We start from the raw sequence: 27,404 nt of genomic DNA, 5'->3' as shown, positions 1-27,404 counted from the left end.
CCTCCACCTCCACCCTCCGCTGGATTACACCGACTCGCATTTATTCTGCTCACTCACGACGGTGTCGCTGCCGGACGACGGCGGAAAATGACCCGTAGCGTCCACCGTAGTCTCACAGTAAGTAAAGGGCTGCGGGTCCATGGCTGACAACAACAACAACAACAACAACACAACCTGCTCGGTGCACGAAGCAGGGCGGTCGCTCTGAATGACATGATTGTGTTGCTGGCTGCACGCCATTGTTTACTACACTCAGACGGTCGCCCCCCTTCTCCATGTTTCAGTAACCTGCACTAGGCTGCATGTGCGCAGGCGAGGATGGGATGCATCAGCGCTTTCCTGCGTAAGATCCGCAGCAGGATCAAGCTGGACCGGGTCAGAGAGCTGGGCCGACAGTACCCAGTGTTCTGCTTCCTGCTGCTGCTCCTGCTGATGTGCACGGTGCTGCTGAACAGGTAGAGCACTCTGTAAATGCATCGCTGTGTCAATCAATCAATCACATTTTATTTGTATAGCCCATGTAACATGGTGTGACATCCTCTGTCCTTAACCCTCAGCAAGAGTAAGGAAAAACGACTAAAAACCCGTTTAACAGGGTAAAAATACGTAGAAACCTCAGAGAGAGCCACATGTGAGGGATCCCTCTGCCAGGACGGACAGAATCAGGATAAAGGTTTTTAGCAACATTGATGAGGGTAAACATTTTGAAGGATAACTTCAATACTATATGTCAAGCAGTCCTGCTGCGAACATAGTCTATGGTCAGCAGCCAGCAAGATCACGATCCAGCATCAGGATCAGATGCCACCATAGTCCACAGTCATTGTCCACTGCCGCCAATTAGGATCTATCATCAGTTGCCACCTCGGTCTTGGTCCCCCACCATTATCTATTTATTTATTTATCAACGATACTTCACCTGTTTTCTTGTCATGCAAATGTTTATTATGATTTTGTGCAAAGAGACAGTTCAGGATACCACACAAGGAGATACAGTACATATTATTAACATGGTGGAGGTCGAGCTGCCAGCAGCATAAAGTGAGATCAAATCAAATCCAACAATGAACACTAGGGATAAATGTCATTAATTAACATATACATTTCATAGGCTCAGCTGACATGAAGCCAGAAGTGGTCTCATGGTTACATTTCCCCCCCAACATGTGTTAATATGATGAAATCTTAATAGTTTAATTCAGCCATCCCAAACTCTTACCGCGTCCCAATTTGAAAACTGAAAAAAGTGTGCGGCCCACCCTCACCTCTAATCACAACTATATGATCCACCACAGGACTAGAATCATACATATTATTAATGTTATAACTAAAATAATTGTATATGAACGCAGGCATATGCAGTGCAAATCCAATAACATCCACATTTAAGCGTAACAATTTGCAAAGCAACAAATGTAAAAAAAACATTACGTGCAAATAGGGTATTGTTAGAGTTATATTCTTACTGTTTGTATATCAGAGCACGACAAGGATATCCGGGAGAAGAAAAACACATTTGAGGCATAACCAAATATAAAGGGCTCCGATGCTCTCTCGGCGTATTTTTAAAAGATGCTCAAGGCTTGGATAAATATTGTCCATGTTTAGTTTCTAAACGGCAGCTAGCATCTCAGTGCACAGCACACACACACACACAGGCTTGGGGGTTGTCCTCTGGGCCTGCGACAGTTCCTCACTTGAGTCCTTTCTGCAAGTGCTCTTCTTAGTTTTGAATGATTCAGTTGGACTTTCTGATTCCCCTTCGTCATTAGCAGCTTTCCTCTGCTCGATCTTGCTCAACCTAGCACACAACAAAGTTCTCACTAATGTGAGGGTCAGCAAATACAACGACACCTGCTATATAGGTCAAATAAAATATGAACAATGTGGAATTTAAATCTCATTTCTTTGTTTCATTACCTGTGATGATAACTTTTTTTTAATCAATCCTAAATATTTGGTGGTATTTAACGCTTACTTATACATCTGAAACTTTTTTATCTATTTATTTTCTGATGACCTCTCACGTCCCACCCGTAGTGGCTTCACAGCCCACCAGGGGGCCGCGGCCCACACTTTGGGAATGACTGGTTTAATTGATCCATTTTTTTGCTGTTGGGACGCATAGGATGCTCCTAGTTTTTCAAAAGGACTCTTGTAGTTGTGATAAGACCAACTTTTGAAATACTGAATTTGCAGTTCGATGCATGAGGTTTCAATGGGGTTTAATGGTAGAGCTATTCTTAGCCAGTCCCCCAATACCTGGTGTTTCTCAAGAGAATGGATGAACCAAGGAACACTCCCAGACCATGTGCCCAGATCACTTTTACACTTCCAACATTGATTGATATCATTACTGCAGTACATGTCTTTTCTCTCCACAGATATCTTCACATCATGATCGTGTTTTGGTCCTTCCTGGCCGGCATGGTCACGTTTTACTGCTCGCTGGGGCCCGAGTCTTTGCTGCCCAACATCTTAGTCTCCATGAAACCAAAGACCAAGGTAGTTCAGAGGCATAAATTCCCTTTGATTAAGTCCCATTTGCAGCCAGAGTGAATGATGGGCAGGATCCCCATTATTACTGTTTTTTTATTTCTCTTGCAGTCGTACCAACAGGAGCTGTTTCCACTGGGACACAGCTGTGCTGTTTGTGGAAAAATCAAGTGCAAAAGACACAGGTGAGTTACCTGGTTGTGTTGTAGCCAAGTGGAGGTTGAGACGGTTTTCTGTGTAGTGTTTAGTTAGTTAAAAAGGGAAAATTCCCACTTACTTACATGCCTACTTAAACGTTGAGTGTGTAAGATTTAGGTGAAAGGGATCTATCGGCAGAAATTGAATATAAAATAACTCTAGTGATGTATTCGCTAGTTTCTTTACCATGGATTGGGCCTTTTATATTTAAATACTTTATATTTACATCAGGAGAGGATCCTCTCTACTGGGGCCGCCATGTTTTTTTTCTGTAGCTCAGACTGGACAGCCTAAACACCTACTTAGTTTTTATGACGACTGAAGGTTCAAAGGTTCATGTTTGGACTGAACCTTTAAGTCCAACTTGTAATTGTGCCAGATTTAACCATGCCGGCCAGTTTTCCCTGGCAGTCCCTGGCAAATTTACGATAAAATACACCCTGTAACATAAAGACTGATGTGGATGTATAAAAGGGCAAAATTGAATGACATGTGAAAACATGGAAGGCACAAAAGTATTGTGCCGTGTTGTGTTTTGACCTCATTGTTTATGTCAACAATAGTTATGATGATCAGACAAACTCGAGGTCACCCAACACCCTCTACCATCTATTACCATGCTGCTGCACACAAATCTAGTTATGTAGAACAAACAGGACCTTAAACTGCCTAAAGATTCACTGTGAGGCTCTTAAACAATTTCACTTGGATTTCCATGCATTCAGTTTGACAGCATGCATTCTGTGTTTGCTCACTAACACACTGTTGTTTGTTATAATTCCATGGAAAATGTTACACCACGCCTAGTGGTCAGACAGAATTCCAACGCTTTTCTCTTTGTGTGATACTGGGATTTTGTTTTATTGACAGACCGACATTATTACTGGAAAACTATCAGCCTTGGCTTGACCTGAAAGTTCCCTCCAAGGTTGATGCTTCTCTTTCAGAGGTAATACATGTAGTGTAATGCACAGATCAAACTTTGTTTAAGTTGAATGTAAAATTACTTGTATTGTTTATTGACATGACGTTTATCATTATTTATTATTTTTTCAAGATTCTAGAGCTTGTTCTGGAAAATTTTGTATATCCTTGGTATAGGTAAGCCATTTTCTCTTTTTAGTTTTCCGTCATAATACAAATTGAGTTAGTAAAATATGTTCTGTGTGGGACTGAAGTGACAGTAATGTTATTCTTTCAGAGACATCACCGATGATGAGGCCTTTGTTGACGAGCTGAGAGTGACTTTGCGTTTCTTCTCAGCTGTGTTAGTGCGACGAACTCAGAAGGTAAAAAAACGAGACCGTGTGCAGTCAAAATCTTTGGATGCCGATTCACAGAATTGTTTTTTAATACAGTTTTTTTCTCCCTCAGGTGGATGTGGCCTCCCTCATCACACAAAAGCTTCTTAAAGTTTCCATGAAGCATATTGAAATGATAAGCAAAGCCAGGCAGAGAGGTAGAGCTGACATGTGTCACCCGCTGACTCCTCTTCCTCGTGTTCACCATAAAAAGGCTAACCCCCCCCCCCTCCCGCTCTTCTCTGTAGTAAAGCTCACAGAGCACCTTCAGCAAGCTGCTCTGGAGGAATACGGCCCCGACCTCCACGTGGCCCTTCGCAGCCGCAGAGATGAGCTCCTCTACCTCAGGAATCTGACGGAGATGCTCTTTCCCTACATCCTGCCACCCAAGGCTACAGACTGCAGGTAACTCACAGCTGTGACAGTAACGGCCATGCAGTGCCCTCCTATATTTCTCAAGACGAGTTGCAAATAATCTCACCATCTGCAGACTTAACTGTTCTAGTAGCTGAGGATCATTCTTTACTCTTTCACTCTCTTATTTCCTGCTGCATTATCCCCTCGCTCCTCTCAGATCTCTTACTCTCCTAATAAGAGAAGTCTTGGCTGGTTCTGTCTTCCTTCCTTCACTGGACTACTTGGCTGATCCTGTGAGTGTACTGTAGACCCACTAAGGGCTCAATTTGATTTATTCTATTTAGCAAGAATGTTGATCAGTGTTCTTCATGATGAGCATGTAAATGGTAGACAAGATGCTCTTTGTTCGAACACCAGAAATGGCAACCATGTTCTGCATGATTTTTGTTTTTATTTCAGGACACAGTGAATCATTTGCTTCTGATATACATCGACAACTCCCCTGTAAGTATACGTTGATATTTCCACTGATAATTTCAGATGTCTATTTGTCGGCTCAGTTTTTTTTTTTGGAATGGCAATGATTCCAAACCCTTATGACAAAGAAATGTAATTGAGGTTAGATATTTTACAGTAAGACTTTATTATAAATAACTATTAATTAAATAAACACAAACCGAAGCAAATACATGGAACTTGAACTAAGGAAATACACTTTTTTTTTAAACATAAAATATGAACATAAGTGCACATCTTTTCTTTATCATTTATTCTGTAAAATAACTTTTCACACCGCAGCAAACTGGCAAACACAAATGCAGATATTCCGATTACATCAGTGAGGCTCTAGCTCCAATTGCATCCATGTCTATATATAAACTTTTTTACTGAGTATAGATCAGTTATGGGTTAAATGTGATGTTTTCTATCTATGTTTTCTCTCAAGCCTGAAATCGCCACAGAGCCAGCTTCAACGCTGGTTCCTTTCCTGCAGAAATATTCTTACACTCGAAGCAAAAAGCCCTCAGTAAGTGTTTCCTCTCATACATAGAATATAGTGTTAAAGTAATTTTTATTTCTACATATATAAATACGTACAAGATTAATTGAAAGCACTTCATGAGCAAGTCACTGGACTCTGTGTGACAGCATCTAGTCCACACTGTAGTGATAATATGCAGATTCATTGCTATAGCCCCTGACATTGGCTCAAATCAAGATGCAACTCAGATATATTTGCAGGAACACTCCACTGTGATTTCTCTCTTTACTTAGCCACTCCTCTCTTTCTCTCTCTCTCTCTCTGTCTAACCAGGTGCTTAAGCTTGAGTTGAAGGAAATCAGAGAACAGCAAGACCTTCTCTTTCGTTTTATGAACTTTTTGAAGCAAGAGGGGGCCGTGCATGTGCTCCAGTTCTGCCTCTCAGTCGGTAAGTGTTTCCTAGTGCTTTCCAAAAGAGGACCAACACTGCCTGAAATGTATAAATTCTAAAATCAAAATTGTGAATGCTCTTAAAACCAATTATATGATTTAAGTAGGAATCAGTACTTGAAGTTTCTAGGTGCTGTAATTTCAACCATATCCATATGAAATCATCAGTAAAAACCTACCAAAGACAGAGGTTTGCATTGTTACAATGAGACTTTGACATGTCTGACTATTCCCAGAGGAGTTCAACGACAGGATACTTTGCCCTGAGCTGTCAGACTCGGAGAAGATGATGCTCCACGAGGAGGTGAAGAAGATCTACGAGACCTACTGTTTGGACGAGAGCGTTGACAAGATCCGCTTCGACCCCTTTATCGTGGAAGAAATACGCAATAGTGAGTGATAAGGATCCTCTCCGAATCAAATGATTTAAGATGACTTTTATTTCATCTTGAAGAAGCACAAATACTTACTGGTCATTACTGTGATGATAAATATTATTTTATTTCCACAGTTGCAGAGGGCCCACATTCAGAGGTGGTGAAACTACAAACCATGAGGTGTTTGTTTGAAGCCTATGAACACGTCCTGTCCCTCCTGGAGAATGTTTTCACCCCCATGTTCTGTCACAGTGATGAGGTTAGCACAAACACATAATAATAAATTTAAAAAAAAGCCTAACAACCCTCTTTCACATCCGTAGTGCTCGTTTCACTTCAGGCTGAATGTTAATATCACCCAGCGTTTGTGTGTCAGAAGTAACAAAGCCAAATCGGTCGAATGCTTGAATTAGAGCTGATTTGGAATTCACTGACTCTCTTGCGCCATCCTCTTCCGATCGCCCAGCCACCAACCGCAGTCGTCCATGTCACCAATACTGGGGACGCGATTGGCCAATGAGCCGACGCTGGCGCCATGCCAAGCTGCCAAGCCGAATTTCACCCCTCAGTCGCTGTGTCATTGAATGCAGCTGGGTGGACTCTCGCTCGCCCATTGTCCACAGCAGGCCACTGCCCTGCATGAGTAGTGTGTCTGGAAAATAATTTGAGATTGATTGATTTTTTTTGTTCACGCTCATGTTGCTGCTCTAAAATAAATTGTGTGGTCATAATTACCATTAATCAGATCAAAAGAAGTCCCTCGATAGATTACGTTTCTCTGATGTTGTTTGTACACATTAATGTATCATACATACACTGCTGTGTTTGATTGATTAGAATTCTCTTCTCATTCTCTGTTTCCGTGTCGTTCTCCAGTATTTTCGGCAGCTTCTGCGAGGGGCCGAGTCCCCCGCCAGGAACTCCAAGATGAGCAGGTCGGTTTCACTTCAGCAACGTTTCTGTTTGTGTGTAACAGAAAAAAATCTTTTTCTGTAATGTTTACCACGATATTAAATTATGTGACTTCTGATAATTTAGTATCAAAAGTCATTCTGTGCAATTTAAACACAGAATGACTCACTGGTAGTTCATTTTTTAGACAGGAAATGAATCCATGTTTGCACCCACAGGCAACAAAAGCTTGTCCAATCAAAATAAAATTTCCTCAAAATTTTACTGATGATTAGTATATTTTTTAAATGTTCACAAATCCCTGTATTAGACTGGCCACTTCAGTATGAATGAATACTACAGCATGTGGCAGCTGCAGCACATATTAATATGAATGCAGACACATTTGGTCTCAATGGTCTAAAATAAGCTTTAAATTACCAATAATATATATTTTTTTGCTTTGCAGCACAATGAAATTAAAATGAGACGTAAACTGAGTTGATCCCAGGGATCGAATGTCATGTTTCTATCACGGAGTGAGGTGTGTATGTGGCCACGGGGCCCTGCCACTAACTCCTTGTGCATATTGTTCCAGAAATAGCCTGAGTATGGATGACATTCGGTGAGTATAAGGCATCGGTGTGCTGATCAAAACAGTGGCTTGCTGAGCGGTGCTGCTGCACGCAAGATTCAAACTACCCTCCATTCTTGCCTGACTGCTCCGACAGAGTGTTGCCTCTCTCTTTTTTTTTTTAACAAATTCACTGTTCCCCGGGTCCACTGTAACCAGGGCTTCAGTTCAACAAGCTCTATCAAAGATTGTTTATGATTTTATTTCTAATCTAATTGCAGTTTTGTTTTACTCTGTGTAAAAGCAAATGAGAGAAAATGCAGAAAAGTGAATCAGCCAATCATGATAATCATGAGTCGTTGTTAATCGAATGTTAACTAAGCTGATCAAAAGTAGTGGTGTTGGACAGACGTAATATAAAAATTGTCCCTTGGATGGGAGGAGTTTAGGCTTTGGTTTTCATACTTTCGTACCTTTTATGCTTTCAAAATAATGTAGGGAAACCTCTCAGGGAGGGAGAACTAGGGGAAGGAAGATGATTTATTCCATGTATCAGATTTATCATCTGGTCATAAAGCAATGTAGTTGTGAAGGCAGACAATCTAATGAGGCAGAAGAAGTAGTAGACAATGGCCGTTACTGCCTCTCCATTTTTTACTAAACTCCCTCCACCCCCCCCCCCCCTTCCACTCTTCCCATTCGTCCGCCTATTACTGCATCAATGTATTACCACCACCATGCTGTGTCTGTGACCGTGTCTCCACTCTTGATTCTGCAACCACCATAATGCCTGCCTGGTATGATCCATGGTCCTCTCCCTCCTCTCGCCCTCGGGAACCTGACCCTGCTCGGCCCGTAGTCCCTGGGACTGGAGCCCCGAGTCCCCGTCCTCACTGTTCACCGCCTCTGGCAGCTCTTCACCTGCATCCTTTAATTCCCTCCATGCCCAGTCCACGTTCACCACCTTCCCGTACGGCTCGCTATCCCACCGCCACTCATCACCGAAGTAAGTCAGGGTCCATCTGTGTGTCGCAGGTCGCCTCAGTGTGATGTCATGCCGTCCAGTTTCCCTCACGTGACCCCGACGCCTGCATGCTGGGACCGCTGCATGTGGATCCTGCTTTTATTTGTCATGTGTCCTTTGATTGACCCTGTTGTTTTGTTCAGACTAAACACTCCCTGTTGTTTTTGACAATGCAGTGACTTTTCAGTATTCAGCTCCTTGTATATTCCGTATGTCACCGTTTTTACTTTATTTACTGGCACAGAGCACCTGTTTTCTGGTTCAACGACAACTGATCACTTTTTATTTCAATTTTGATCCCCTTCAAATTAGACATCGGTTCATGAAACCACTGCCGTGTGCTGTGTTTTTGCTTTTTGGCCCCCAGTGTTTATAACCGACAACCCAGACATTGTGGAATGGTTGTGAATAGATGTATTGGCTTTGGATTTGGTTTCCTTAGCTTTTCTTTCCATGTACTGTAAAATCATAATTTTTCTTCCTAGTGCGCTGCTCCTACCTCCCCCTCGTCTCCTCCACAGTATCTTCTGTGTAGATTTTATCAAACTGTGTAAGCTTTGCTGAAGCCATGCACATCTCCTCCATCGTGCATCGTCCAACAACCTCTTTGTTTGTCCTGCAGGAACACAGCAAAGAGGGGCGAGTCCTTTGGGATCAGCCGCATCGGCAGCAAAATCAAAGGGGTGTTCAAGAACACAACCATGGAGGGAGCCATGCTGCCATCTCATGGGCTGGTGGAGGGAGAGGATGACATGGTGAGACTGATAATCGGAACACTACCTTTTTTGTGTGATGTAAAGTGCAAATGTTCACAGGATGATTGTTCTCGGGCGGCACGGTGGTGTGGGGGGTTAGCACGGACGCCTTCCTGGTTAGAATCCCGGGTTTAGTCGGGGTCTCTCTGTTTTTCTTTTGTCTGAGTGGGTTTCCTCCGGGTTCTCCGGTTACCTCCCATAGTCCTAAGAAATGTAGATGGGAGTTAGGTTAATTAGAGATTCTGAATTGACTGGATGTGAATGTGAGAGTGAATGGGTTGTCTGGTTATCAAGATACGGCAAAGGGAAACAAAGCAATCTAAAGCTTTCTGTTACACTACCACAGCATTTACCACTCAAGGGCGTTGGTGAGTAAAGAAAGGAAAGTTTAACAAGTCTCTCTCCCATATTCAACCTTCAGAGTTTTGTGTTTTGCTGGTATCAGAGTATTTAGTCCTGAATCAGTGATATCCAGCCTCCATTTACATGAGTCCACAAAGCGATTGAGCTGCACTGAAAAACCAGTTGGACTGAATTTCTCCGGTACTTCCTTTTTATGATTGCACTGCATGAGTTTACATGCTCATGCTTTACTTTTCCATTTCCCTTATTTGTCGTTGAGTCTCAAACAATGACCTTTAAGACCTAAACATTTTCTGACCTGTTTATTCAGAGTAAGGAGTTTATTCGACCTTAACCTCACGTTCTTCCATCCCAGGTGGAGGAGGCCATGATGGTGCTGGAGGATGACTCCCCCATGGAGGCAGCCTCTACGCCCAGCACCCCTCGAAACCTCTCAGCCTGGAACATCACCATCCCGTACATCGATTTCTACGATGACGACGTGAAGAGAGAAAGGATCCCCGTGTTTTGCATCGACGTGGAGCGCAACGACAGAAAGGCAGGTGAGGCTGAATGGGACTCGTCCATTTGTCCCGGCACTGAACTCATCACTTTACAAGATATGGTCACATAGAGATAAAGGGTAGTAATGAGCAAACATCTTCAACCCCAGTCAGAGCGTGCAGGTGGATGCTGGAGTGGTGGAAGGTCTGAATCGACCAGCAGTGATACTGATGCAGGGCAGGTTGATAGAGCATAGTGGAGATTGAGGCACATCCCGTGTGTAGAGCAGTGCAGGCTGAGTTGAGTGCCTGAACTAGCTCACAAGCATCGCTCCATTACTGTGTTTTTCTTGAAAACACAAATTTATTTATTTTTTATTTAATAGCCTTTATTTAACCTGGTTAGTCCCATTGAGATTAAAAATATCTTGTACAAAGAAGATCTGGCCAATAACAGATAAAAATGTGGATTCTACCGTTGTTCGTTTCACACAGAAACCAAAGCAGGACTCTTTCTAAACAGAGACCCGACGTTACTGCTCCAGAGCCGCGGGTTGCCGACCCCTGGTATAGAATGAATAATGTGTTCTAATGATTGATCTTTTCCTGTTTTAGTTGCATATGCTGCAGCAACAGTGGGAGCCACAGTCTGCTAGCTACAGGAAATGACCTTTGTTAACGTTGTCCTCCTCGAGACTGCACAAGTCTTTCCATGCACATCATATAGATTTAGAGCAGGTAACACTAACCAGCAGTTGCTTGGTTCGAAGGTTTTACCTCAGTGTCCTTGGGCAAGCTACTGATCACCCAAATTGCTCTCGACAGCTGTGCTGACAGTGTATGAATGGTGTGTAATAGGAAGATTGCTGCATATTGATGCGCTGTATCAATCTGTGTGTGAATGATTGGATGTGACTTGTACTGTCAAGCTCTGTGAGTGTAAATCTTCAACCTGTGGCAAGCACTGGAATATATGGATTTATTTTTCTTAAAGTAAAATATCTCTTCTGTGTTTCTCTGCAGTTGGACATGAAACTGAGCACTGGTCTGTGTACAGAAGATATCTGGAGTTCTACGTGCTTGAGTCCAAACTCAATGAGTTTCATGGTAGGTTTCCTCATTGTTTCTCTAGTTCTGTCTTCTGAGGAAACTTCAACAAATTCAGGATCTCATTTGGTTATCTGACTTTACTAAGCATTCTCTTTTTTTTTATTCACCACCAAAATTCACTCATGGACTCTTTAGAATGTATTGATCATTGCTTCCAAGTTAGGGTTTATTATAAAGTCTGAAGTAAATCAAATTGATGGAAAGGGGAGAACAAATGGTTAAGTGGAGCAGGGAATTGACCAGTGCAGTGAATGTTAATATTTTTTCCCCGTTCCTTACTGTGAAATATTGCGCCCTCTACAGGCTCTTTTCCAGATGCACAGTTGCCTTCGAAGAGAATCATCGGCCCAAAGAATTATGAGTTTCTCAAATCCAAGCTGAAGGACTTTCAGGAGTACCTTCAGGTAGAAGACACCGACTTTTTTTAGGTTGATTGATTCTGTTGGTCTATAGTTTTTCTGCAAAGAGATGGAGATTATTTAAACAAACTGAAATCTCTCTACAGTGTAAGTGGGGTCATGTAATTGTCAAGCAAGTGCATGAGACATGTATAACAAATTTAAATATGTAACAAGTTTAATGTCCTTTTTATATAAATGTATATACATACTGTAATTTTACAACACTTTAGTACCTCTTTATATAAATGAGTGGGTATACACAGTTATTTTTTCCTCTCACCTCGTTGCCTTGCCAAAGTGGCGCCTTCACCCAGGTGTCACTTTTCCTCACTGTCGATTGAAGCCGATAAAATCCTGTGTCCCCTGCAGAGAGTCAATGAGGCAGGTTGAACAGGCAGCACTGACATCAAGATTAAACGGAAACGGTCTTAATCTTTTGAGCCTAGAATCCCAGCAGCAACACTTCACCGGCAGAAAACAACCATTTTCTAGAGGTCAATCTCAACCTATCAGGAAAAATTGTATGTTGTGACCAGACGATGGACAGAAATTATCTCTCTGTCCCACTTGTGTGTAGAGTGTCAAATCATAGTGGAAATGACAGAGAGAATGAGTGACAGAGGTTGGAGCCTGGGGGAGGGGGGGAGGATGGGGTTGTGATCCACTCTTTTTCAAGGATGCTGTAAACTAGGTTTGAGATTTAGCTGTCACAAGGTTTAGGAGAAAAATGACAGAATTTACACAACTGAAGATTGTTTGGAAACTGAGATTGACAACAATGTCTAGCTTTTCAAAGTGCCCTTGAACACACCACCGAGGGAAGAATCTGGTCCTTCCAGTAGATTGTGTAAACAAAGATGAACTCTGTGACAGCTCCTGGAAAGTCAAGCTAAAGTGTCTCCATCGCCATCCGGTGGCTGGGTGCAGTATAGGTCATAACTCGTCCATCTTTACAGTCTGTAGTCTTTCCTTGGAAGAGAATAATGACAAAGCTATCACATAACTGACCACAGAAAAACATGTGGAAATTCCCACTTGATTTTAAAAGTATTATGAATTAAATGGACAGGAAAGGCTGGACATTAATTTGTAAACATATCATCTGTAATAAGCAATAAACTCTGTTTCTTTTGAAATATAAATAAATAATCAAAATAAAGTTTTAACCCTCAAAAGTCAGTCTAGTCTCAAAATGGGTAAAACATGTGTAGTGTAAAATTGACTCTGCTGCTTTGACCCAACTGGGGGCAACTGTGGCTCAGGGGAAGGTTGGCTGATCCCAGTCCTCTGCATATGGTATTGTCCTTAGGCAAGATACTGACCGTCCTCTTAGAAAGACTGCTGCCCCTAGCGATAAATTAATGTGTGTGAGGACCGTAAAGCGCTGTGAGTGGTCATTTCTAACAGTGTAAAATACATTTTGGATCTGGCGAACGATTTTCCACCAAAGAAGATCATAACCTACGACATCATGTATATATCCATGTGTTTTCTTTGCAGAAACTTCTCCAGCATCCAGAGCTGAGCAACAGTCAGCTGCTGGCGGACTTCCTGTCTCCTCACAGTATGGGGTCTCAGTTCCTGGACAAGATGCTGCCGGACGTGAACCTGGGTCAGTGTGAGGGAGATGTTAGAGAACGTGACGAGGACCAGAGACATGAATTGTCACGTTTTCAGAGAGTGAAAGACGCTGAAAATGTTTGATCAGCTTGACCTTGTGAAAAGATATTGAACTTTACGTCACTGAGTTCAATTATTTATGCATTACAGGGAAAATCATCAAGTCCGTTCCCAGCAAACTCATAAAAGAGGTACGATCTGTCTGTGTGTGTGGTATAACACTCTGCAGAATGTTTGACCTTTTTAGTATAATTTTTTTTATTATTATTATGAACAAGATATATGGAACAACTTGAGGGTATTTCCTTAAATTTGGCACAAACATCAACTTAGACCCTAAGAATATTTTTACATGACAAATGCATCTTTAGGAGAAATAATACTCTCGCTGTAACTCATATAAATTGTCTGCTGTGTTCTCTGGACAGAAAGGGCAGCATCTGGAGCCTTTCATCCAGTCTTACTTCAACTCCTGTGAATCTCCCAAACCCAAACCGAGCCGTCCCGAGCTCACTATCCTGAGCCCAACATCGGAAAATGACAAAAAGGTTAGAAATCTAAATGTCAGAACTCTGAATATCTTTTTCAGCCGACTGACACTTAATGGAGCAGTTTTCAATTAAATCCTCGAATTCACATATTGACCATACACTGTCCAGCTTTACAAGGTTGTGACCTAGTCTTACTGAAGCCTTTTCGTTCAGTAAAGCTCTGTCACTCACTCAGAATAGAAAATTTATGTTGGTTTTAAATGAGCTATAATATGAAAAGTAATATAACTTCCTCTCTGCTAGCTGTTCAACGACGTCTTCAAAAACAACGCCAACCGATCGGAACTGACCGAGAAGAGACACAATCAGAACTACTTCATGGAGATGATCACCGTCGAAGGCGTGTATGACTACCTAATGTATTTGGGTAAGTGAAGTGTGTTTATTACAATCTGTCCATCACACTGTTTATCACACATTTTATTATTATTGTCAACACGCAGCAGGATGTTTTTGGCAGTTTTACGATGTCAGGGGATTTATTTTATCAGCTTGTAAAAATATTAGAACACATCATGGAATACTACTCATTTAAGTATTCACAAATAAGGTAATCAAAATTCTATTCAATTTAATGATTGCATATCTGTGATGCACTCATAATATGAAACATCAACAAACGAAAGATGTTGTTGTATAGATATATTTGAGGATAAAATGATCTTAGAATAGTATTTACACACAGTAACTTGAATAACCTTGTATTATTAATAATACATATTATTTATATTTTTTAAGAATGTTTCTGAAACAAGCTCTGAAGTGTTTAAATGCTATTTACAGTAAAAGACATGGATATAATTCTGTGTTTATTTATATTTGTACTCTTTGCCCTTCTTCGTGGTTATCAGCGCGAGTTGTCTTCCATATCCCCGACTGGCTGCACCACCTGCTGATGGGCGGCAGGATCCTGTTCAAGAACACACTGGAGACGTACACGGATTATTACCTCCAGCACAAACTGAACCAGGTGGTCCAGGAGCACCGGCTCGTCTCGCTCATCACTCTGCTCAGAGGTACAGCCGTTAAATCAGAGATGTTGACATGAATGTCTGAACTCACTCAAACGGGAAAGTGGAGTCAATCTAATGAGCCATTGAACAGCTCTCATTGGGAATCTTCTTTGATTTTCTAGACACAGTTTTCTGCGAGAGCAGTCCCCCCCGCTCAGCCCAAGAAAAGCAGAAGAGGGCGAAGAGGACTTATGCAGAAATGATGAGATATATTCCAGGTATTCATTCAGTTTTTAACGGTCCTTTCCAATTACTAGACAACTACTCCTATATGAGAACTGGCAGACAGGTTTACGAGTTGGTCTTTTCTGTTCAGACTTGCTGGGGAAATGTATCGGAGAAGAGGCCAAGTTCGAAGGCGTCGGCCTCCTGTTCGATGGACTGCAACAGTCAGTTCTCAACAAACAGGTACAAACACGCACGCTTCTTTTTCATGCCTCTGCACACGACAACAGCCAGGAACCGGTTGTCCGTCTGTCCGTATTTCGATTTTCTCACTGCTTGAAATAAATTTGTCAAGACAACAAACAAAGAGCTGAGAGAAGCTGTGAATGTCAATGAGCGAGTTAAAGTGAATGTGAACCTGTTGTCATGCTTGATATCTCTGAATATGTACACTCACACCTACGTATAGGTACACACTGTTACATGAGACACTTCAATCACAAATCTTTTTTTGTGTGTGATTTCAGTGTCAAATTGCCTTTCCTTTCAGCATTGGTATATTGATTTAAAAGCTGTATTTCTGTTATTCATTTATATTTAAAGATGAAGGACCTTAATGCTCTTCAACGTCTGTCTGTTCTATGTCTTCCTCAGCTCACATATGTGCTATTGGACATCACCATTCAAGAGCTGTTCCCTGAGCTCAACACGGTAAACTGCTGATCATCCTGGATTCTAAAGAAATATACAGAAATATAGTCTAAATATACGCAAATCCATTAAGTTACCGGTTTATCGTTATAGTGGTGAGGGGAGAATCTGAAAGGAGGAAAATTGTATTAATCTGTTTATCATGAACTAATGTAAAGTGAGCATTGTTAAAAGAGCTTTATAAATAAAATGTCTTCTTCTTCTTGAATGTGCTAACTCTGTCTTTCTTTCTGCAGCAGGTACAGAAGGAGGCCACTGTGATGGCTCCATGGATGTAAAATTAACGTTTCCACGGACCTGACACATGCATAATAACATACTTGTAACATATATTAACTTATTCCACTGCTTCTCCTGCTGTGAAACAGCATCTGCTTTGTAAAATAAATTATGCAGATAAATGAGATGTCTGTGTTGTTTGCATGATTCTTCCTGAATATAAAAAGTGAACAGTGTGTACATCTAGTTGACTGCTGCAGGTTGTTGTAGCCACTAAAACTGAGAATTTAATCACGTCTTTTCGATTTCACTTTGATGAACTGGTCTTAAAAGAGAGTTATAGCAGCCAGGCAGCTTCATCTTATCTCACTAGGATGATGGACAGTGTGTTGCTGTCTTTGGACTTTTTTTATATGTTTTAGTGAAGCATTGTTTTGGGTTTTAGACATAAGACAGCACTTTTTATATCTTTGCTTTTCAATTTTAAATGTATTCATCTTGCTCGTGTATAAGATCTCAGTAAACACGATTGTTCCCCAATGTTTTTAATCAATCATTTAAATCACTGACTGATTTGTGGGATATAATAAGTTATTGCCTGGATAGTGAATCTAAACCTGAGGCTGCATTTGTGTTGTCCTCTAGTTAACCTTGAAGGCAGTGAGATGAAAAGGCAGTTAACCTCGTCCTGGAGGAGGTTTGAGGCAAACCATTCAGTTTATCACAGTTTTAGTGTACAGAGCCAATCAGAGGGTCAGTGATGGACCTGAACCCAACAGCAACATTCCAAGGCTGTGGGTGGGGAAGACAAGACGAGTGATCTGGCCTTCCACTGCTTTTTTTTTTACATCAAGATTTATGAAAATGTAAAAAAAAATATTAAAGAAAGTGATAAAAAAGTGAAGAAAATTTTGGATCTACCGCCTGATCCGGATCAACAACAACATTTAAAGGGTTCTACCTCGACTCGTATTCTGCATCCTGTCACCAAGTTTATTGTGAGTTAGCTCATTTGTTTTTGTGTAATCTTGCGCACACACTCTTATTTAAGTGACTTAAGCTTTCAAACATTCCTCCGGAGTGTTTTCAGAAAAGTTTAAATGTCTGCCAATAAGCACTGCCCTGGACCACTGACAAAGAAATGTAATCAATGGAAAATGCAGATCAGAAATCTATTAAATGGCAAATTATTAATCATTAATTGTTTATGGGTATATAAATAGTGTGCTACACTGTAATAATTGCAACCGTATTTTGGTGAAAGACAAAAGATAAAAAACAGCCAGAGGTGTTTTTCACAACCTGGCAACAAACAGAAACTGGCATATGATCGAATAGTTAATGTCAATCGAAAACTCTACAAATAGGTACTCGACCATTGAATCTCTTTTTATTTGACCTTTTTAAAAACTATTTAATGGAAGTTATTAAATCAATATTTCCTTCAATCACACAAGAAAATCGTTTCTGTCAGTGGAGCCTTTTTAAAAAGACATTCAAATACTGGGAATATAAAAATATTTCAAGTTAAATATGCAAGTGTCTTTATTACATTAGTAAACAAAACTAAACAATATTCAATGAGTATGTCTCCATAATTCTGTTGACCTTATGTGTAGAGCGGATATCGGAATATGTCGCATAAGTAAAAATTGCACAAAATGTCCCAGATTACCGACATTCACCATATGTACGAAGGTAAAATGGGACAAATGGAAACAGACGGGATAAATCACCACGTAAGGTCACTAATGTCTCCAGTGGGACACTAAAATTAGACAAAAGCATTAGACGAATGCGGAGTGATAAGGAGAATGTCACCTTCCTAAAGTTAATGCAACAAACCGACAACCTGGAATTTGCATCATGTTTTCTAACGCTCTAACTTTTCGAACTAAGCCTTGAATCGATTTTTTGCAATAACAGAAGTTTGAGAGCTATGTCCCCTTGTTGAGCCTTTCTTTCTCTGCCTTGGTTTAATGGCACAGAATCACCACCACTAATTGAAATTAGATTTTCCAGACATCTGGACTTCACATGTGACATCATATCACTCCGCCAATGGTAAACATATTACATGCATGTAAGGTGTGCCACATTATATAGTTCCAGATCTAAATTAAGAAGCAGAATACAATATTTACACTGTATATCACCACTGATTGAATCATGTAAATTCTCAAACATCCATTTCCTCCATTATGTATTCAAGGGTTCCTTTAAGGGTCCCGGATTCAAACCGGGAACCATTTTGCTATGAGGCGACAGTGCAAACCGCTGCACCACAGGATCCTCACACAGACGGGATTCTCCAGAGTTGACAAGTACAGTTTGTTCCGAGGCATCATGGGAACACCAGCAGCGACGGTTTGAAGTGTGACAGCTCGCGGCCTGCAGTCGACACTATGACAAAAGGTTAAAGGTTTCATCTGGTGACACTGTTAAATAGAAGACAGTGTACTTTGTTTAACGGCGGCATAAGTATTCCTCACACGCACACACACACACACACACACGCACGCACGCACGCACGCACGCACGCACGCACGCACGCACGCACGCACACACACACACACACACACACACACACACACACACACACACACACACACACACACACACACACACACACACACACACACACACAGGGCTCCTCCTGAATCCCTCTGCCCTCCTGCTTCCTCCGGTTCCGTGGCCCTTTGGGGGCTAAAACCACTTTACTTGTTCAGCCCCCTCGCTGTGATAACATGATCTTTTATGTTGGGTAAACGTCCGGCTAATGCACCTCTGATAAAATGGGTTGACTCGGTGCTTCCTGCTTGATGGAAGTGGCTCCTCATGGACGGGGGGGGGGGTCAGATGTGTTTACCCAAGAAATCGTCTGTCGCAGCAGCAGCAGCAACATTTCTACCATTTACATTTCATACATTATGGTACAGTGTTTTTCCGTCCTTGCTTTTCAGACAAAGTGATGCATCTTCTGCTGCTTCCCCCGCCCCCCCCCCCCCCAACATCAACCCTGTGACCGTCCAGCTCAATAACCTCTCCTCTTCACACTCCACCAGCCATCACTCACACCAGAGCTGATGTGTGCTATTAGCGCCTGTCCTCACCGCTGAGGGCCTGGTCCTCTCCTCTCGCTATCACCTTGTCTCTTTCAGCACACGAACCTACGGGCAAACATCACACGCACAGGGAGCAGAGAGCTGGTACCTCCAGGGGGCAGCAAATCAGGTCTCATCTCTCACGCTCAAGTAATCAAGTGCTGTTCTTCTTCTCTTCATCTCCAAGCACCATGTCAATGACAGTGTTAGCAGTCTGCACCGCCGGGTAATCTTCCTTTAATCGTTAAAACGGGGCCATCTGCGATAATGCACAGTTGCATGCTGGGAATGTTTAGATAGATTGATATTACGTATTACGCAACAGAACCTCAGTGACTGACACGCTGGTGTCACTGTAGCATCGATGCCGCGGTTGAAACAAATCAATTCGACGTAGCTTTTTTAATTCCACCTCAAAGTGTGGGACCACTTCCAAGTCGTAAAAAAGTGCTGATCGAACTCAAAACCACCAGCAGTCAGTTTCCCATCTGACCATACAGGCCTTAATGGACTTGGCCGTTTCCACTCAAGCCAACGTGAGCTTGATCGCCGGCGTTGTGTCGTCAATGAGCAGACATCATCCCCACTTAGCTCGTTTCCTGTCACATGTTTCAACCCAGGGAATCAAATCCTGCCTATTACCGTACATTCAATGTGCATATCTCCTCCTCCTCTTCCTCACAGATGTGTCCTGAAATGCTCCTCAAGCGATCAGCCATTCCACCTCGAGTCACCCAGTGAGGTTCTTCCAAAAAATGGGGCACAGCCCTTCGAAAAAAGTGGCACAGTCCCCTGCACGATGGCACCAGCTCCTTGACACGATCGTCCGATTTAGAAGCCCATATCCTTCCCGATACACTTTTAGCAGGGGACCTTTGAGAGCTGCCTGGCAGAGCAGCAGGCGCCATCTGCGTGTGAGCCGGGCCCACTGCAGCGGGACGGGTTGTCCAACTCAACATGTGTCCTATATTCTGAATCTGTCATTGTGCTTTGATACAGTTTTCAGATTATAAACAGCAGCCGAGAAGGAAAACATTGTCACTACACTTTTAAAAAAAAGGAGTTCTGCTCTAAGATTTCACTCACGTAATAGCAATTAAGTATTTATAGCAGCAGGTACGTCCATCCAGTCGTTATCTATTCCTTTATGGGCTACGACAGGAGCTGAAGTTAATCCCAGTTGAAGGGGTACAGTGACAGTCCCAACTGAATGTGTTTGCAACGTGGCCCAATCACCTGGAGAAACACAACAGATAAAGACCCTGGCCTAACCAGGGACCTTCCTGCTGTAAGGAGAAAGTGTGAACCCCTGCACCACCACAACACAACATAAACACACCCACAACACCCTAGTTTCTCCCCAGTTTTCTTAACACATGATCAGTCATCGGTTTCTTTTCTGTCCTCCCGCCGTGTCTCAATCCTTTGTGTCACTTGTTTTGCTTTGCCTTGCTTCACAACAAAACAAAGAACACAACAAAACAAAGAAAACACCAAAACATTCATGTAAATCATGCATAATAAAAACAATCTTTCAGGCAGTTTAACAAAATATTAATTATTAATGATGACATTTAGAAATGATTGGTTGCGGTTGCACTGTTCTGTAATTTAAATGAGACATATCTAACTTTTGACTTTACTGGAAATGACCTAAAACACTGTTTGTTTGACATTTTGCTAGTGAAGTATAGTAGTGTGTTTTACCACAATGAGCATGATACAGATGCTGCTTGAGAGGCAAATACAAACGATGCAGATCTGTACATATATATAAGTACATCTACGATCCAGATTCCAAACATGGCTGACCCAGCTGCTCTGCCTGGTCATTCACTGTGTCACTGCATTAACTTGAGTGAGAGGATTCTGTTCCCCGCAGTGATGGTTTTAGGTAGACAGAGGGGGGGTTGAATCTCATAACAACGAGGGATCTGCCCTGATTTCTTTTTGCCCTACTTGGTCTCAGTTGCTGCAGCTGTCAGTTATCAAGGAGCGAAGGAGATGAGCACAATAAATAAAAGGCCAACAACAGGCTGCCATCGCTAGTTTACAGCTTGTTACGCTGCCACAAACCGGCCCACAAATGTATTATTCAGGTTTAATTCTGTTATGTTTTTGATATTGATTTAATTCCAGACTTGTTTTAGAAAAGTCTTGCCAAAATGTTAAAAACTTGGAACGTAACATACTGCGCAGTTCTCAGGCGTCTTGCACTGCAGATATCCAGGCGACTACTGTCAATACCAACAAGTGTCTTGTCTCCTTCCTGGGAAAAACCAGATCCATTTACCAAACGAGCTCATGACGATAAACACTTTGTAACAATGATGTGCCAGAATATAGATATTGATTTTTCTTCTGCTCGGCCTTTAGATGAAAATGCAACTTCAAAGTTGTGTTTGTGTGTGTGTGTTTGTGTGTGTGTGTGTGTGTGTGTGTGTGTGTGTGGGTGTGTATGTGTGTGTGTGTGTGTGTGTGTGTGTGTGTGTGTGTGTGTGTGTGTGTGTGTGTGTGTGTGTCTGTGCATGCATGCGTGTGTGTAAAACCAATAACATTATTGATACTAATTCAGTATTTTCAAGTATTTTTCTGGGAATATTAAGAAAAGTCTAAATGAAAAATGAAACTGTTCTGGATATTTTCCAGAATCTTTTCGATATTCTTTTTGTCACATTTCCGACATAAATAAATTGTTTTTAAAATCTTCATGTATCATGGATTGACATCCCGGCCGACTGCATTCCTTATTGGCAGCTGTGGCTGAGGGGTAGAGTGGTCGTCCTCCAACCTGAAGATCAGCAGTTCGATCCCCAGGCTGACCCATCTGCATGCCGAAGTGACCTTGGGCAAGATGCCGAACCCTGAATGCCCCCCATAGAATAACGAAGTGCTGCGAATACATACACTGTATGAATATGTGTGAATGGGTGAATATAAAACTGTACTGTAAAGCGCTTTGAGTGGTCAGGGTTAGGAAAAGCTCTATATAAATACAAAACCATTCATTACTTGCGTTCAGGGCCAGTGTGCGACTGTTTGCAGAGATGATAACAGAAGCAGAGCCTCAGATACGCTGCTGCTGCTGCTGATGATGATGATGATGATGAACTGGGTCACTCACAGAGAAAACTCTGAAAGAAATGAAAAATTTACTTTCAGACTCAAGTACTATTGTTTACGTGTGTTTTCTTCCAATTTAGTGGTACACAAACAACTTTTTTAAGTTTGCAAGTTTCCCTGCTTTCCCACTACAGTCTGAGTTTCTAGCTACGGTCCATTGCACCTAATAAAACCTGGGTTTAGAGCAGAACCGGTTCAGCACCTCGGCCTGTTGTCGTGTGCTGCTGCAGGTTTTCTAACTGAGATAAAAAGCGGGTCTGAAAAAAGAGAAGAGCCTGTTTTTGTGTGCAAACAGTGGTAATGGTGTCCGTGTTGTGTCCAGAGCCGTGTGCATTAGCTGTGCCAGACAGTCACAGTCAGTCAAGGGCTACGACCATGAACCCAGTGGAGGGTCTGACGATCCTCTCTGCTGAGCCTGGATCCAGATGGACGAGGCTGCTTGTCACAGCCTGCAGGGGGAATTTAAGGGCATAACAACACTGACGGGTGAGGACATAGGATGACTTTACCAGCATGTGTGTACGTATGAACAGACGTGGGGGGTCCGGTGGGTGAAAAGCATTCTGTATAATCAGCACTGTCCTTGTGAACCCTCTCTGTGACAGATGTGGTCTCCCCAGAAAGAATTCATTTCCAGCAAACACAATTACCTGGGATGTGATGTTTGAATCAATAAAAGAGATTTCACAGTGCTCTGTAATGTTCAATCTCCCTGGAGAAGGACATTAAGATGCGAAATGCATTTTTAACCCATAAATCTCTATTGTAATTTGTTTATGCAATTGTAAGTGGGTACAAATTGAAGATTTTATGTAGGAACCAGAATAACTGCCCTGTGTTTGTTTTCCCTCCACTGACCCGGGCAGTTTCATTCCCTGCAGTGTTGAGTCGGACATATTGACAATCATATGATGTCATAGTGACATTTGACCTTTGACCTTTGATTTCTAATCACTTCATCTCAAAATGTAGCTGCATAAGCATCCGTATTCAGTGATAAAACTATTTGACCCTGCTTCCCACAGGTAGCGCTCCCTTCATCTCCCCTCTGTGGAAACACTGTGACCTGCACACGTCTTTGAGAGACTGTGGATTACTTGTTAAACCTCCGGTGAGATCAGATGAATGCATCGTTAATTTGCACCTCTGTGAGATACCTTCATGCTGCATCAAACTCTTAATGCCACTGAAGTGTTTTTCACACTATGAGCACGATTGTTTTATGAGCTTGTCTGAAGTTTCTTATTTATTGCAAAAGTAAATTTTCACTTCTGAGATAAACTGACATAGAGGAAGGAAAAATCTGATTTTAGGTTTACAGTTAAAAAGGCAGCATTTAAATGTGACTACTTTTAAGGCTGGAGACTAAAGATTCGCTGTCAGAAGTGTCAGAACCGTCATGAGTCAATAACAAGCCGCCCAAGGTCCTCACTATGTTCAACTCTGTTCTGCTGACAATGCAGAAACAGGTCAGAATGATAAAACATAATCTTAGTGATGTGAATCAATAAATATCTTAAGTGCATGTAAAATGAATGTGTTGACTCCTGCAACTGAATGATAAACTTTACAACCTAAGGACACTTGGATAGGATAAATTACAGCTTTTAACATAGACAACACGGTCAGTAAGACTTATTTCGTTCAACGCTGGTTGAGGCAAATGACAGATGTTTTTCTTCATGTATTTTCATCAGGGCGCCATGTGAGAAGAGGATCTGCGTTTCCAAAAATCTCAGAATCTATGAAAGCTATAAAACCACCGAGCAGTGTGGACGTCAGGTTTATCAGGAGCAGAGGTCATGCGTTTTCAAAGAAAGCGTAGTAGCATGGGTTCAGCTTTAGACTAAATGTGATTCTGAACAATACTGGACACAATATAAGTGACATACTGATGTCAAATACAACATTTTCTGAGGAGTAAAGTAATAAAAAAAGAAAAGGAGATATAATCTCTACAGCAGAGGAAAAAAGAAGAATGTATAACTGCAGATTAATTTCTTTGTTGTTTCACTTCTTCAGTTTGGAGTTGGTTGATGCCCATATGTGTTTTCGGGTGTGTGTGTGTTGGAGGATTCACAGACCGATATCATAATTTACAGCACAACAAACTGAATATTCCCCAGGCTCTTGAGCAGACGATTGGTCGACTGCAGGCTGACCAGTGACCTTGAGAACGTGACACTAAACGATGCAGTGAACGAGGACGAGAGGTTCACAGGTTCATGTGTAACTGTCACTGACCCCACGTCGATATCAGACAGAGGTTTTCACACATCAGAAGTGATGACAGTCCCTCGACCTGATACCTTGCATCACTGAAACATCAGAAGAGGCATCATTATTGCGTTACATGATGTCTATGGTGTAAGACATGGAGTGTTTAAAATGCTAATAGAAATGATTTAGATACGTTATAAACCATTAAGGAATCATATTAATGTAGCTGGTGTTTATGTTCCTCTGTCATCACAGTTGGTTTGTCTTTTTTTTATCTATGCATACAGATGTTTATAAAAAATCGGTTTGACCTCTGACCCCCTAAAAAAAACTCCGGGGAACAGTTACCAAAAACGTAATCATATAAAAAAGTGATTGGTTGTGACTCATCAAAATACTTTAGATATCAACAGGTGGCATTGTTTTTCAAGATTCAAGCGTTCCATTATAAATTTGTTAATTTGACTTATCCCTAACTTTCTATTTTATTGAATAAAATGTAAGCATTTCCGGTCTTCTATACAACTGCTCATTTTGATGGTGAACCAGGAACAATGGCATCAACATGCATCAAACAATATAACAACATTGATAGCGTCCAACCAGTTAACCCAAATACTCACTTGTGTGTGATTACTGTACTTGCAAGATTTTACATTATTTATCTGTATGTCTTTCTGTTTATTTGCTAAGATGGATTACGCAAAAACCACGGAACCAATTTGCACCAAACTCGATAGAAGGACGAGGCCTGGGTCTGCAGGAGACCATTAAATGTTGATGTGGCCCCAGAAGTTGTTCCCCACTTTTATCATCATTGAAAAACATGCTACATTTTATAATTTTTGTAAAATATCAGGCATATCTCTTTTATGTTGTTTAATAGAATCTTATACTTGCATGTTTATGATTATTGCCCTTGGTGCAGGTATGTGTTAGACTGAGAGCTGTTTCAGTTGATCTATTAGCTTAAGAGTGAGAAACACTTTAAATATGACGTTATTAAAACTGACAGTAAAAGACTTAATGTCTTCTAATAAAGACTCAACAGAATGGGACCAAGGGTTCTACTCCCTGAAGGTCCATAAAGGACATGTTAAGCGTCAGTCTAAGGTTACAACCCACTCAGCCTACATAAATGGGGACTTATAGACAGCAGTGAGACCAGTGTGGTAATAGAAGGCAGTTTATTTAAACCTATAGATGAGTTAACATGTGACAAATGAGACACACTGGGCACTATGACCCAGCAGATAGACAGAGAGAGAGAGAGAGAGAGAGAGAGAGGAAAAAACAAGGCTGTGATAAGTGGTGCTTGTTTGATGTCAGACTGTGTATAAAACCAAGACTTTGGGCTGGTTCCTCATTCAGCCACAGGGGAGACTGAGGAGACGCAGCTCTGCACAACTCGTACCCCACATGCGGATTATCTGTGACCTCCTCCCAGATGTTGGCACATCAGGACGCAGCGCTCGTCTTTTACGCACCAGCCTCGCTCAGCTGATGGGAAGTTTTCTTTTATGGCTACAAAACGGAAAAGTTTGAGATCCTCGTGGGAATGGATATTTGCTTTCAGGTGTCTGCAGCTTCATATTAAAACCCTGATGTAGCCCCTCAGAAGAAAATGAGGATGACATGATTCCATTTCCATGCTCCGGACTCCTTGTGGTGTTTAATGGGACCGGGTGGCACGGATGAGGCGACGCCGACCAGGAGGAGAAAGGGAGTTTTAAATGTCAGACATCTCAACTATGACAAGAAGTGAGTGAAAGTCATGGAGCTATCCGGGTACATGGTGACGACCGAGCCGGTGAACGCCACTAACGACAGCTTCATCACAGCCTCCTCCGCCGCCCTGGATGAGGAGAGCGCGGAGAGTCTCGCCTTCCAGATCAGCCTGTCGGTGCTTCTCTCAGTCATCACGCTGGCTACAACTCTATCCAACGCGTTCGTCATCGCCACCATCTCTCAGTCCAAGAAGCTGCAAACTCCTGCCAACTTCCTCATCGCCTCCCTGGCCCTCACCGACCTGCTCGTGTCCATCCTGGTGATGCCCATCTGCGTCCTGTACACCGTCCTCCACACCTGGACGCTGGGGCAGGTGGTGTGCGACATCTGGCTCTCCTCGGACATCACCTGCTGCACCGCTTCCATCCTCCACCTGTGCGTAATCGCCCTGGACCGGTACTGGGCCATCACGGACGCGGTGGAGTACTGCAAGAAGCGCACGCCGGGACGCGCGGCCGGCATGGTGGCCACGGCCTGGGTCATCGCCATCTCCATCTCCCTGCCTCCTCTCTTCTGGAGGCAGGTGAAGGCGGAGGAGCTGACCAGCTGCGGGGTCAACACGGATCATATCTTCTACACCATCTACTCCACCTTCGGGGCTTTTTACATCCCCACCTTGCTGCTCATTGTCCTCTACGGGCGGATTTACGTGGAGGCTCGCAAGCGCATCCTGAAGCAGTCGCCCAAGAAGGTGGGGAAGAGACTGACCTCCGCGCACCTGGTCACCAACTCCCCCGGATCCGTGACCTCCACGACCTCGCTGCAGTACGGGAGGCACGACGGGCCCCCCCACCACGACAGCGGCTCCTCGGCCGGGGACAACCAGGTGAAGGTGACGGTGTCGGACGCGCTGCTGGAGAAGAAGCGGATTTCTGCAGCCAGGGAGAGGAAAGCCACAAAAACTTTGGGGATCATCCTCGGCGCGTACATCGTCTGCTGGCTGCCCTTCTTCATCTACACGCTGGTGGTGGCCACATGCGAGACGTGTCTGATCCCCGAGTTGTTTGACTTTTTCACCTGGCTGGGATACCTGAACTCCCTCATCAACCCCATCATATACACCATGTCCAACGAGGACTTCAAGAAAGCGTTCCATAAACTTGTGCGCTTCAGGTGCTGCAGGTGGTGA

General features: G+C 42.5%; 2 protein-coding genes across 5 annotated transcripts; both read left to right on the top strand.

Annotated features, from left to right (window-relative positions):
• LOC133016022 (sorting nexin-14-like) lies at positions 1-16,209 on the top strand. 4 transcript variants are annotated; one of them, XM_061083317.1, is made up of 31 exons: positions 1-117; positions 285-455; positions 2,385-2,505; positions 2,608-2,681; positions 3,565-3,643; positions 3,752-3,795; positions 3,896-3,983; positions 4,069-4,153; positions 4,244-4,400; positions 4,570-4,645; positions 4,812-4,856; positions 5,299-5,379; positions 5,668-5,782; positions 6,021-6,176; positions 6,296-6,420; positions 7,038-7,096; positions 7,651-7,677; positions 8,486-8,632; positions 9,273-9,405; positions 10,124-10,310; positions 11,274-11,357; positions 11,664-11,764; positions 13,262-13,373; positions 13,532-13,572; positions 13,810-13,929; positions 14,176-14,299; positions 14,784-14,948; positions 15,068-15,163; positions 15,262-15,353; positions 15,765-15,821; positions 16,061-16,209. In XM_061083317.1, exons 2-31 carry the CDS (start codon positions 319-321, stop codon positions 16,097-16,099), a joined length of 2,967 nt encoding a protein of 988 aa, XP_060939300.1. In that variant the 5' UTR covers positions 1-117; positions 285-318; the 3' UTR covers positions 16,100-16,209. The 4 variants fall into 4 exon arrangements, with proteins under 4 accessions (XP_060939300.1, XP_060939299.1, XP_060939302.1 ...); XM_061083316.1 differs by having other exon boundaries at positions 16,058-16,209; XM_061083319.1 differs by lacking the exon at positions 8,486-8,632 and having other exon boundaries at positions 16,058-16,209.
• A 10,052-nt stretch (positions 16,210-26,261) lies between these two features.
• On the top strand, positions 26,262-27,404 carry htr1b (5-hydroxytryptamine (serotonin) receptor 1B). The gene has a single exon (XM_061082140.1). It carries the CDS (start codon positions 26,262-26,264, stop codon positions 27,402-27,404), a length of 1,143 nt encoding a protein of 380 aa, XP_060938123.1.

Source organism: Limanda limanda, chromosome 12, assembly GCF_963576545.1.
Source record: "Limanda limanda chromosome 12, fLimLim1.1, whole genome shotgun sequence".
NCBI classification, from domain to species: Eukaryota; Metazoa; Chordata; class Actinopteri; order Pleuronectiformes; family Pleuronectidae; genus Limanda; species Limanda limanda.
The sequence above is the reverse complement of the archived record's forward strand: the minus strand, read 5'-3'. Positions and strand labels throughout refer to the sequence as shown.

Excerpts from the sequence above, each read along its gene's own strand:
- LOC133016022 (XM_061083316.1), top strand. The coding sequence starts at position 319 with ATGGGATGCATCAGCGCTTTCCTGCGTAAGATCCGCAGCAGGATCAAG. Across the intron at positions 456-2,384 it reads TGCACGGTGCTGCTGAACAG|ATATCTTCACATCATGATCG; the intron begins GTAGAGCACTCT and ends TTCTCTCCACAG. Across the intron at positions 3,796-3,895 it reads TTTGTATATCCTTGGTATAG|AGACATCACCGATGATGAGG; the intron begins GTAAGCCATTTT and ends TTATTCTTTCAG.
- htr1b (XM_061082140.1), top strand. The coding sequence starts at position 26,262 with ATGGAGCTATCCGGGTACATGGTGACGACCGAGCCGGTGAACGCCACT.